The following is a 12,897-nucleotide window of genomic DNA, read 5'->3' on the forward strand; positions in this document are numbered from 1 at the left end:
ATAAAGGCGCATGCTCTAATTGTTTTACTACATTGGCTTTTCACAACGCAGTCAAGGTCTCTGGTATAAATACATTTATATGAGAAGACAAAGATGGAGGTTGGAGACAGGCCCCTCCCACTGATGCGGCGGGCTGTCCAGTACCACCTCCCTGGTGTCCTTGAGAGGGGTCGCTAACATTCTGAACAGATCAGAAAATTGATCTGCCCTTTGAGAAATACCAGAACATCCATCTCTTCTAGCTAAATCAGGCCTTAGCCTAAGGCCATCAGCAGCTGGGGAGGAATTAACTGGGGCAGCCAGGTGATGGAACCCGTTTGACCTGCTCATAATTAGGGTCATAGCTAGCTTCACAAACTTCAATATCACGGAGCAAACTGGATTTCAATCATGACTACAGCTTATTTTTGAGAAAAATTGCTATGATGCAAAACAACAGAAGCTAGCAATCAAGCACAGGCTTAGAGTCAGGGAGCCCGGGGTTTGAATCCTGGCTCTGTGTTACTAGTGCGGGACCTCGAGGAAGTTACTTCCTTCCCCCTTACCTTCCCCCCCCCCCTGCCCCCCGGGACTGAGTTTCCATTTACTGGAAGTTTACTCAAACACTGTCCCAGTGTTCTAAGGATCAGGCTGTACAACTTTTGTATAATATCTGCACAGTATCTGGAACACTATAGATACTCAATAAGATCATCATCATCATCATCAACACACAAATTTTCATCGGCCTTTTGTCAGAGAAGACAGAAATGTGGAGCTAAAGTTGTTTTTTGGTGAAAGGTGCTATAATGAAAGGCAGTGGTTTACATTGTGACCACTGCCTAAAACATGGGAATTTCAAACATTTTGGCTGTTCCCACAATCTCTGTCAAACCACACCACTTAGGAAATTTTAGGCTTTCATTGAGATTCGTCAGTCAGAGTTGGCCATGATGGCCCATTGTCGGTGGGTGCTCTTTTTTTATACATCCGGGGTGGTGGGTGACTTCCAAGATCCACTACTCACATTTTCTCACTTACACCACCTGCAGACCAATGCATGCACAAGGGACAACCATTTTCATTCCTTTCCATCAACTATATTTTGGTACAGATGATACATTGTTTTCATTATTGTGTAAGAAGTCATACTTTATCCTTTTTGTTTTTGAAGACACACTTTTCTAACCAAAATATACAGAGAGAGAGAGAGAGAGAGAGAGAGAGAGAGAGAGAGAGAGAATATGCATATGTGTGCAGCGAGAGAAAGAGAGGTGTGTGTGTGTGTCTCGGGTGATTGGACTAGAAAGGTCCACAAAACAATGGGTTTGACACATGGTCATCCATAGAGACCTGAACCCAACAATTAGTATAATTAGTATAATTCTTCTCAAGAACTTATGGAACTTTTAATAAAAATTGACCACATACTACTCATAAAGCAAGTCCCAACAAAAATCAAAGAAACATATCTTACAGACCCGATTCTTCAACCACAATGCAATAAGTTACAATCGGTAACAAAAAGATAATTTGTAAAAATCTCATACATTTATAAATTTTAAAACATTTCTATTACAACTGGATCAAAGAAAAAAATCATAGGTAAAGGAAAAATCCTTAGGACTGAATGATAATGAAAATGCCGTATATCAACTGAGGAGATGTAGCTAAAATTGTACTTTGAAAAAAATATTGAGCCTTAAATTCTTATGTTAGAAAAAAAGAAAGGCTGAGAGCTGACGCGTGAAACCTCCAACTTAAGAAGTTAGAAAAAGAACAAGAGAAAATGTACATAAGTGTCCTAATATTTTCTTTAGAGAGAATGCATTGAATAAACAACAAAAGCTGGTCATTATTCTGCTGGGATGTTGTTAAGTGCTCACGAATGAAGGAACAGAAAGCGGAGTCATTACCTGCCAATTTCATTCAGCTCAGTATAAGCTGAATCAAAATTTTCCTTCCAAGAAATGGTGGCACCATCAGCAGCAGCATCTTTGGGAGAGAGAGAGAATCCATGGGTGAGATTGAGGAAGTGACGAAGAATAACGAAAAGGCTAACAGAAAAGGCCCAGCATCACCCAAAGCAACTCTCAGGACTTAACACGCAGCCTAACTTGGTGGGAAAATGCCAGGATTCCCTGACAGGTTCTTTATAAAAATCTCATCCCAGGGGAACCTGACGTGGCATCCAGACTCCCGCCCTGTGCCGTCTACATCAGCACGGAAACTTGGGGACAGTCCGGAATGGAGCTTCTGGATCTGTTACTAATAAATATTAGGTAGAAAAAACTAAAGGGGAGAGAGGAAGCCACGCTGAAGGCCTAGCAAAGCTGGTGAGGACTGGGGCGGTGGGGAGGACACAGCCGAGAGGGCCCCGGAGGAATTACGGGCCAGGAAAGGACAAAAGGGAAGGAACGTGCTCAAAACATTCTAAAGCCAGCCCTTCCTCACCCCGCTGTTCTCGGGCATCAGTGAGCCCATCTCGTATATTGAATGACTTAGCTTAACCCCAAACACACACCTGAGCAGAATCTTCACAGCATTTCCTTATATGACATGTTAATTTCCTGACAATGACTCGCATGCGTGTGAGCGTGACACTACTGTGAATTTGTGTTGTCTCTGGGGACCAAGGATCGCAAGAAGCAAACCATGAGCGGTGGTCGTCCCTGAGCACAGCCCCGTGGAGGCGGAAGGTGCCTGCACCCTGACATCTGAGGGAAGAGACCCAGGCCAAGGTTTCCCAGGGAGTCCCAGGCCCACCGGAGCAAGGCCAGTGGGAGGGTGCTGAGCCAGTGGGGAGCATTTCCGGCTTCAGCTAGGGGCAGGGCTGTTGTCTTGGACCCCAGAAGGTTTCTGGAGCCACTCTTAGATTCTGGGACTCCCTTAACCTAGAAAGACACGGATTCATTGCCTTTTCAGTATAGAGACCTCCTCTCTCCACCCCAACACACCCAGCCCATTCCCCTGCACTGCCTCAAACCCCACTTCTTAAAAAGTTCCTTAGGCTAACAAGTTTCCTCTCTCACAATGTCCTTGGGACCAAAGTGGCTTGGTGAGATCATGAACAGGTGGACAAAGTAAGAGCCTTGTTTGTAAAACACTCATGTGAATTTGGTTATATGTGTGTCTTCGTAATTATTCAGCACATCCACATAAAAATGAACCCACATGAGAAGAGGTGTTCTGGGAGGGTAGAGGGTGGGGAAATGATCAAATCCTCCCACCAGGTTGCTTTTCTCTCCCCATTTTAAATTGGGGAGTGGGGGTGTCCCTGATGTGTGAGGTACACTGCGCTGGCCAGTTCTCAGGGGAGAGGAGTGTTTGGTGTCCTGTCCTAGAAGAGGGGCAGATAGCATCCACGTGATGCGTGACATCTGCCTGCTCCTCTGGGTTCCTGGAGACACGCCCAGGGCCCAGGGAGCCGCAAGTAAACCCGGGGGAGGCGGGAGGGGAGGGGGGGCCAGATTTAACGTTTGCTCCCAGACACTTGAAATAACACTTTACGGAAACACCCTTCACCAGGCCTCTGGACTGTGACTTGACTGAAGCCACGGAGCCAATCCAGGCCACCCGCTGGACAGCGGCTGCCACGCAATGGGCAGACAGTGCCGGTGAGCATGCGGGGCGCCTGGCCTCCACCCACTGGGGTGCGGGGTGTGGTGGGACTCACCGTACTCTGGAAGTCGCACGAACTCCGAGGGCTCGCTGGGAAGGCTGATCCCCCAGGGGTTGCTGGCACTGACTCTGAACTGATAAGGGCTTCCGGGGCTGAGGTCTTCGATGACGAGGTAAGTGTCCAAGGTCGACGCTACCGACTGCTGCCAGGCCTGGGAACCTAGCGCGCAATTTCCGAGGAGAGAGAAAGAGAACAAGCCAGAGGGACATTGTTTCAAAGACCTTCAGCAAACAAAGAGAGGGAAATGGACACATTCCACTCAAAGGGCCGTTGTGGTCACTGTGTCTGGCTCTGAAAGCCTGGGGCAACTGTGGTGGATCTGGGTTCAATATCCTAGTGATTGACTGTCTCAGGAGGCGTGTGGAGGCAGCTGGCCTGCAGGTTCTGTCCGTGTCAGCTGTGCACGTGAGAGTGAGAAGACATAGGCCATGCAGAAGTTACGGAGGAATGTGGGGCCGATTCTTCATGAGGTGTCAGAAAACATAACATAAAAGCAACAACGAGAAAACAGCGTTTGGAAATGGCAACAAAATAGAAATGAGCACGTATTGAGCACCACTTGCTTGTGAAGACCCGTGGGAGGCACCCTCCCCCCATTCTCTCACGTCACTTCCTCACTTAAATCCACAGAAACTCCAAGGTCAGGGGCATTCATCTCACTGTACAGATGAAGAAACCGGGACTCGGAGAGATTGGATGATTTTCCCAACTGACTAATGCTGCATAAATACGAACTTTGTGAGACGTGCCTGTCAGCTCAGCGTGGATTTGTGTGGAGTTGGGAGACACAAGAGTAAGCAGCCTGAGAAAGATGCAGAAATAAACAGCTTTAAACTGCATGGGCCCCATTTACCAGGAGAGAGAAGAGTTAAAATAATAGGAGTAATGAAACACATGATTTTGGCTCTGGGTGCAAGCATTACTTTCCATTGTAATTCATTGTGGGGCTCAGAGATGTGTTAACAATCCGCTCCCTGGCAACTTCTGATTTCAGCTAAGCAGGTGTCAGGCTCAGTTCTTAACAACTGCTGAAGAAATGCATGCACTTTAGCATGTAAATGTAACAAATTAAAAAATGGAACAATTTGTTAAAAAGTTACTATATATAATGATATATACAGGGTGACCCAAACAAAGTATACGCACTTTAACAGCCGATAGTTCCAATTTTGAAACTGAAAAGCACTTGATAAACACTGACTTTATAACTATCCAAAGGGTGTGTATACATTTTTGGGGGACACCCTATATCAGGGGTGGAGAACATCGGGCCCACGGCCAAGTAAGGCCCATAAAATCATTTGGTCTGGCCCTGCCAAGGCATTAGGGGTGAGTTAATTAAATGTTTGACCTAATGTAGCAGGCTAATGTTTAAGCTGATAATTTTGTATGGCCCGAGAATGACATTATAAATATCCAAGTGGCTCTTGGCAGAAGAAAGGTTCCCCACCCTTGCTGTGTAGTGATCTCTACATTTTGTCAGGGGAGTGGGGGTGGCTAAAGCTCAGCTCCTGCTCCCCTCCCGGTTGCTCTGGGAGAAAGATCACAGATTAGCAACCTGGGGACCTGGCTCTAACTCCAGCCTCCTGCTCCCTAACTCTCTTTAGGCCTTTGCCTCCTGGTCGGCGGAATGGGCGTGCTTGTCTGGGTCACTGGGCGTGCTGAGCAGGGCAGTGCGCGCTAAGGCACTTAGAAACCCGCCCTGAGTCATCATTTTGTGGGAAACCCCGACTGGGTGTTTGAGATCCGAGAAGGCGCTGCAGTCTAGCGCTGGGGCCATGGTGCTGCCTTGGGAAACACAAGAAGGAACAGCTGATGGAGGGCACGGAGACCAATGGTGTTGCGGCTCTGCAGGCCTCGTTACAAGGAGGAGAAGACACACAGGTGGCCCACCTTCCTCTCTGTACTCCACGGTGTAGCCGGAGATGGTGCAGTTGCCGGTGCTGGCCGGGGGCAGCCAGCGCAGGATCACCGAAGTGCAGCTCCGCTCCTGGGCGATGGGGCGGTTGGGGGCCGCGGGAACGCCTGCAGGACAGAGACAGGGTTCGGGCTATTTTTGCAGAACCGGGTCATTTACACCAGGGTTGAACGCCACCCAGGAAACGTCACCTAACCAGCATTTCACATTTTCCCTGTGATGTTCTCCACCTTCCCCAGGTCCGGGGGAGGCCCGGGAGGAGTGCCTGGCTGTTGGAAATTCTACCCCCCAGACAGCAAAAATTCATTCTCTTCCTGTTTGCTGGAACTTTGCTTCGGAATTTTCACAATGGAACCCTCCCCCTCTCCCCCCCCCCCCACTCCAGTTTTCAGGGAGCCCTGGTAATGCCGCCCGAAAATGCTTGACCCACACAAATCATAGAGATGAAGAGTAGGACAGCGCTGCCACGGGCTGGGGCAAGGAGGATGGGGAGTTATTTAATCGGTACAGTTTCAGTTTTGCAAGATAAAATGAGTTCTGGAGCTTGGCTGCGCAACAGTGTGAATGAACTTCACACTATGGAACTGGACACCGGAAGTTGGTCAAGATGGTAAATGCTGTCATGTGCATCTTACAACAATAAGCATATGTTTACAGCATAAAACACGTTTAACGGAGAGTCTGTACCTTGCACCTTCACCGTGGCGGACGTGGATGCGGTGCCGTGGTCATTGGCTGCTATGCACGTATAAATCCCACTGTCTTGAGGCATCAGATTACAGATCTTCAGGGTGATTTCTCCGGACTCACTAGGGACACCAAAAGGAGGCCTCAAGCATCAATCAGGAGACAACTGACGGCGAAGTGTTGGCACCTGGTGTGCTGAGTGGACTCAGGCCCAAGGCGGGTCCAGTTCTGTTACCTGCCTTGGGTGACCGCCTCGCCTCCCTTCATTCTCACTTCTTTTCAGGGGAAGAATTCTCGCTATGCCTATCTCTCAGGTTTGTTGTATGTGAGGGATAGGGATAGAAAAAAGAGCAAAACAAGGTAAGAACTAAAGCATGGTTTGAAATCTATCAAGTCTTATACAAGCCCTGGCCCACAGTATGACTTGTATTATTACCACCAGCAACTTTCTTCTAAAATATTTTCAGCCTCATGGATCCATAATGAATGGTACCCCCTCCAAAATGGAAAGACTAATGAATGAAAATGTTCCAGTATTTCAAATTCCACACGTGGGACTCTCAAAATGACTACGTGAATTAAACAGAGCAAATTCCTCCACTAAAGGATAACTTTCCCCGTAGCCCACTCTGGGGTCCAGGACGGCACCTGGGAAAGCTGCAGAGAGGGCCACGCGCAGAAGTCCCAGTCAGCCCACTCTCCCCTGGCTCTCACAGACGTGGCGATCATGGTCCTCATCACACTCGCGCACACTAACCACTGAGATGTCAGGACCTGGCGGGCAGGCTCTGCTGGGAACACGTTTCACACACACACACACACACACACACACACACACACACACACACACACGAAGTTAATAGATGGAAGTATCTCCTCACTCGGAGGAATCTTATGCATGGAGGACTCGTTACTGCTTGCCCACCGTGAGCACTAGTCCACAAGGAAGCTCAAAATTAGTAGCAATAAATATGACCAGGAAGATGGGGAGGCAGTGGGCCAGGTTTTGTTAAACACCCTTTTTGCATAGAAGCATGCTGGGGCTGGATTTTCTGTGTTCTGTTGCACATTTTGGAGTGGGGCATTTTTTTATTCTTGTAAGAAAATTGTCCTCAAGTAAATGGAGGAATTCAATACATTGCTGTTTCCTGGGCTCCTGAGGGGCACAGAGAACACTGGGGTGCTAGATGTGAGGACCACCTTCCTGCAGGCCTGCAGCCCTCCGCACTGCTCCTGGCACAGGTGCTCCTGGGCGTCCGTAGGGAAAGAGGATTGAAGGGGGTGAGTGTAAGTCAGCGACTGCCAAGGCTCTTCGCCAGTGGAGCTCAGCCTTGACCTGAGAGAGTTTTTCTTTCTTTGTTTCATGTGGGTCCAGAATACAGTCTTTTGAACTGTCCTTTTTTAAAAAAATATTTAAAAAAATATGTTCTTATTGATTTTTTTAGAGAGAGAGGAAGGGAGAGGGATAGAGAGAGACATAGATGAGAGAAAAACATCATTGCTCAGCTGCCTCCTGCACGCCCCCTACTGCGGATGGAGCGCACAACCTGGGCATGTGCCCTGAGCAGGAATCAAACCAGTGACCTCTTGGTTCATGGATCGGCGCTTAACCACTGAGCCACACTGGCTGGGCTGAACTGTTCATTTTGATCCTAGGTCTGTCTACACAACGCTGAGCAGTAGGTGAGTATGTGCTGGTGGTGACCCAGGTGTTCCTCAGGCTGAGGCTGGGCCTGAAGCTCACAGCCCCTCGCCCACTGCCGCGGGAGCACACCGGTGTGAGAGGCCACTGCTGGGAGCCACACGCGTGCCTGACTCAGTCTCCCTCCCAATCACGGCCCAGTGTGTGCACTAGAACAGCCGCCATGGCGGCCCTGCTCTGGGAGGAACTAAGTCACTGGGAGGGTAGCTGCACCCCGGACGTGGCCTCTGGGCGCCACGAGAGCACGCTGTGGTGCTGTGGGGGGTGGTGCTGGGGGGGGCGGTGCTGAGGGGGAGGTGCTGAGGGGGGCGGTGCTGAGGGGGCGGTGCTGAGGGAGCGGTGCTGCGGGGGGGAGGGGGGGGCGGTGCTGCGGGGGGCGGTGCTGAGGGGGCGGTGCTGAGGGGGGCGGTGCTGAGGGAGCGGTGCTGCGGGGGGGGGGGGGGGCGGTGCTGCGGGGGGCGGTGCTGAGGGGGCGGTGCTGAGGGGGGCGGTGCTGAGGGGGGCAGTGCTGAGGGGGGCGGTGCTGAGGGGGCGGTGCTGCGGGGGGGGGGCGGTGCTGCGGGGGGCGGTGCTGAGGGGGCGGTGCTGAGGGGGGCGGTGCTGAGGGGGGCGGTGCTGCGGGGGGCGGTGCTGAGGGGGCGGTGCTGAGGGGGGCGGTGCTGAGGGGGGCGGTGCTGAGGGGGCGGTGCTGAGGGGGGCGGTGCTGAGGGAGCGGTGCTGCGGGGGGGGGGGCGGTGCTGCGGGGGGCGGTGCTGAGGGGGCGGTGCTGAGGGGGGCGGTGCTGAGGGGGGCGGTGCTGAGGGGGCGGTGCTGAGGGGGGCGGTGCTGAGGGGGGCGGTGCTGCGGGGGGCGGTGCTGCGGGGGGCGGTGCTGCGGGGGGCGGTGCTGAGGGGTGCGGTGCTGAGGGTTGCGGTGCTGAGGGGGGCGGTGCTGAGGGGGGGCGGTGCTGAGGGGGGCGGTGCTGAGGGGGGCGGTGCTGAGGGGGGTGGTGCTGAGGGGGCGGTGCTGAGGGGTGCGGTGCTGAGGGGTGCGGTGCTGAGGGGTGCGGTGCTGAGGGGGGCGGTGCTGAGGGGGGGCGGTGCTGAGGGGTGCGGTGCTGAGGGGGGCGGTGCTGAGGGGGGCGGTGCTGAGGGGGCGGTGCTGAGGGGTGCGGTGCTGAGGGGGGCGGTGCTGAGGGGGGCGGTGCTGCGGGGGGCGGTGCTGAGGGGGGCGGTGCTGCGGGGGGCGGTGCTGCGGGGGGCGGTGCTGAGGGTTGCGGTGCTGAGGGGGGCGGTGCTGAGGGGGGCGGTGCTGAGGGGGGGCGGTGCTGAGGGGGGCGGTGCTGAGGGGGGCGGTGCTGAGGGGGGATGCTGAGGGGGGCGGTGCTGCGGGGGGCGGTGCTGCGGGGGGCGGTGCTGAGGGGGGCGGTGCTGAGGGGGGATGCTGAGGGGGGCGGTGCTGCGGGGGGCGGTGCTGCGGGGGGCGGTGCTGAGGGTTGCGGTGCTGAGGGGGGCGGTGCTGAGGGGGGCGGTGCTGAGGGGGGCGGTGCTGAGGGGGGATGCTGAGGGGGGCGGTGCTGCGGGGGGCGGTGCTGCGGGGGGCGGTGCTGAGGGTTGCGGTGCTGAGGGGGGCGGTGCTGAGGGGGGCAGTGCTGAGGGGGGGCGGTGCTGAGGGGGGATGCTGAGGGGGGCGGTGCTGCGGGGGGCGGTGCTGCGGGGGGCGGTGCTGAGGGGGGCGGTGCTGCGGGGGGCGGTGCTGAGGGGGGCGGTGCTGAGGGGGGCGGTGCTGAGGGGGGGCGGTGCTGAGGGGGGCGGTGCTGAGGGGGGGCGGTGCTGAGGGGTGCGGTGCTGAGGGGGGCGGTGCTGAGGGGGCGGTGCTGAGGGGTGCGGTGCTGAGGGGGGCGGTGCTGAGGGGGGCGGTGCTGCGGGGGGCGGTGCTGTGGGGGGCGGTGCTGCGGGGGGCGGGCCGCTTACCAGGAGGAGACGCTGTATGTGGCTGAGCTGCTGTCGGTGTCGAGGATGTTCTGGTCTGGCCCCTTCCAGGTGATGGTGGGCTTCGGCCGCCCGCAGACCTTGCACTGCAGTGTCACTGTGTCCCCAAGCAAGCAGGTCACATCCACCAAGGGCACAAGGAATTCTGGGGCCACTGCAGTCAAATGGACATAAATTCACATCATTCGGAGCTGGGAACAAACAGCCACTTTACCACACCTGACTCTCGTTTCCCACCCATGATGCATAACGACTCAGATAACCTTCGGCTTAACACTGTCGAGTCCCCTGTGCCCCACAAAAAGGTATTTTAAAGGCAACAAGTGTTTATTGTGACAAAAAATTAGAAAATACAGGTAAGCAAAGAGGAGAAAAAGCTTCGTGATGTCATGATTCAGAGGTAAGTACTGTGAGCATCTGGTATAGGCGCTCTTAGGTTTCATGTCCACGCACGTGGTCTTACCAAACTTGAATCCCATTACCCACACTGCACCTGTGGTCTTCCCACCCTAACAGTGCGTCATAAACACGCTTCCCCGTCTGAGTACAGCCCGGCCTCACACTGTTTAAAGCAGTGGTTCTCAACCTTGGCTGCACAGTAGAATCACCTGGGGATCTTTTTAAAATCCCGATTCCTGGGCCCCATCCTCCGGAAATGCTGTTTCTTTGTTATGGGGTGGGCCCACAACATTAGTAACAAAGAAACAGAATTTCCGGAGGATGAGGCCCAGAAATCAGGATTTTAAAAAGATTCCCAGGTGATTCTAATGTGCAGCCACGGTTGAGAAACACTGGTTTAAAGGCTCCATTTCTGTGCTGGGTTTGCATAAATGATTGAGCCAATCCCCGTGCTCTCAATTCTACCACTTTTCAAACTCACCTTCTTGGATGAAATTTGGATTTAAGATCTGAAAAACAAAAAGAAACAGAAAATTGCTGAAGTCCTAACCCAGTATAAGAGAACGTAGACATTTACCCTATGGAGTAAAAAGAAGCACAGGTTAGGGGGGGCAAGCCCAGAGCCCCGCCTCCGTGGATTGTGACCGTGTCTCCATCACAGTGACGACGAAGGGCCCTGGCTTACTCTCCTGTCTACTCTGGTCGGTCGCATTCCTCCGGGTGCCCGGGCGCAGGCGGGCTGTGCTGGCCGCAGCAGGCCTTTCTTCTCCACCGCCTCAGCTGCTCTTCTCCCTGCCACGTGTGTGCCCACCCCGCCCACCCTGTTCGGCACCCACTCATGTATTGTGATGGCATTGATTCTTTCCAGCGTCATGAATTTTCAAAAACAGAGGACCTGACATTTATCCAATTGGAAGGGTCAATGGCATGAACCACTAATCACAAACCTAGTGGTTTCCTTCCAAATGAACTCGTCCCCCCAAGCATGGAAACATCTCCCCAAGCAGCTACATGCCCATCCCTCTTGTCCCCAGCACGACCTCCTGCATCCCAGGCCTCCATAGGGCAACTCAAGAGCCACTGACCTAATGGTTTGAGCCCTTTGGCTGCAGAGGGGAGAAAACGGAGCCTTGGGCCGACTAGACTTGTCTGGTGCCAGGGCCAGTTGGCAGAGGCACCAAGGGAGCTCTTGGCACATCCCATGCTGACTGCCTCGTGACAACACGGGTCTTCTCAGAAAGAAACACCTTCCAGCCTCGCCATGCGGGAAAGTTACCTTTCCTCAGGGGGGGCGGTTGGGGGGGGGGGGAAGCCTCGATTTCTCTCCCATCTTTGTATGACCTCTAACCAAGCAAGTCCTGGTCATCACGCCTGGCAGGGGGACCCAAACAGGGCCTTCGGAGTCAGAGAGGCTGGGCTCATCTCTTCTATTTAATGTGATTTCATGCTAATTACTTGAAATTTATTAGCATCGATTTCATCTACTATAAAATGGGAATAAGTAATGCTTCGTGCAAAGTATTATGAAAAATAATTTATGTCAAGTGTTTAGCACTATGCTTGACAAGAACAAGTCTTCGATGACTTTAAATACAGATGATCTCATTCTGATCATCCCTCTTCTGCTAAGCAGCTTATTGTGGCAGCGGCTTAGCTCTAATAACTTATCTTGCAAACTCTTCTTTCCTTCATAGTGAAGCCGGAAAGCTGATGTGCCGTACAAACAGCCCCGGGGCATTCACACTTAGCGCCCGGTATGTACATCGGAGGGGAACATGGCTTCTGTGTGCTCCTCCCTACACAGGCAGCCGGATGCCCTTGGGAACAGAGCTGCGTGTCCTCCTCTGGGTTCCCCTCTGCAGATCCGTTGCCCAGGATGCTACCCAGGTTTTCAGGAAGCAGGCTGCCCAGCAGGCCTGTGATGCCAGGCCTGGGGCTGAGCGGCCCGCGACTGGTCACTGCAGCGCCCTCTGCTGGTCTCGAGAGGCCACTCACACCACTGTCTGGCCTCCCTTTAATTGTTGGTTCTCAATCTTTGACCTGGACAGCTTGGAAAACACAAAAAGACCGATGCCGGGGCCTCATGCCCAGAGATTCTGTTTTAATTAGCATGTGCGTCGGGGGGATCCAGGTAGCGGGAGCTCTGAAAGCTGCCTCAGGTGCGTCAACATGCAGCCCGGTTTGAGAGCTCCAGAAAGTTCCCTCAATTCAAGGGAACTGCTCTCAGAGAAAGCACTTCCTGCCCCTGAGGCTCTCCTGAGGTGGGGTGGGGTGGGTGGGGGTGGGGTAGGGTGGGGGTGGTGGTATGTGGGGGGTAAGGGTGTATGTGGGGATTTGGTAAAAGCTTCTGCCTTCCCTACATCTAAGAGACTCTGCTATGTGCGGAGACATGTAGGGGACTGCCCCTAACTATGGGGGGCAGCGCCCCATCATTTGTCGGGGGTGCTAAGGAGGCCATGCATTTACCCGCCTGGCTTAGGTTGAGGCAAAGAGAACAACATCCGAACCAGCCATCTCCCAGCCACAGAACAAGAGACTAAGAATATCGTGTGAAGTCCCC

General features: G+C 53.6%; 1 protein-coding gene across 5 annotated transcripts in view; it reads right to left on the minus strand.

Moving 5' to 3' along the window:
- Positions 1-12,897, minus strand: part of KALRN (kalirin RhoGEF kinase) — a 573,479-nt gene that overhangs the window by 17,101 nt on the left and 543,481 nt on the right. For all 5 annotated transcript variants that reach the window (XM_081085419.1, XM_081085418.1, XM_081085412.1 and 2 more), the window contains 6 exons: positions 10,819-10,846; positions 9,921-10,092; positions 6,267-6,388; positions 5,555-5,686; positions 3,656-3,820; positions 1,896-1,974 (listed from right to left, as the gene is read on the minus strand). In XM_081085419.1, coding sequence (XP_080941545.1) covers positions 1,896-1,974; positions 3,656-3,820; positions 5,555-5,686; positions 6,267-6,388; positions 9,921-10,092; positions 10,819-10,846 — 698 coding nt within the window. The remainder of the gene's footprint in view (positions 1-1,895; positions 1,975-3,655; positions 3,821-5,554; positions 5,687-6,266; positions 6,389-9,920; positions 10,093-10,818; positions 10,847-12,897) is intronic.

This window comes from Myotis nattereri (assembly GCF_964212035.1).
Source record: "Myotis nattereri genome assembly, chromosome: 3".
NCBI classification, from domain to species: domain Eukaryota; kingdom Metazoa; phylum Chordata; class Mammalia; order Chiroptera; family Vespertilionidae; genus Myotis; species Myotis nattereri.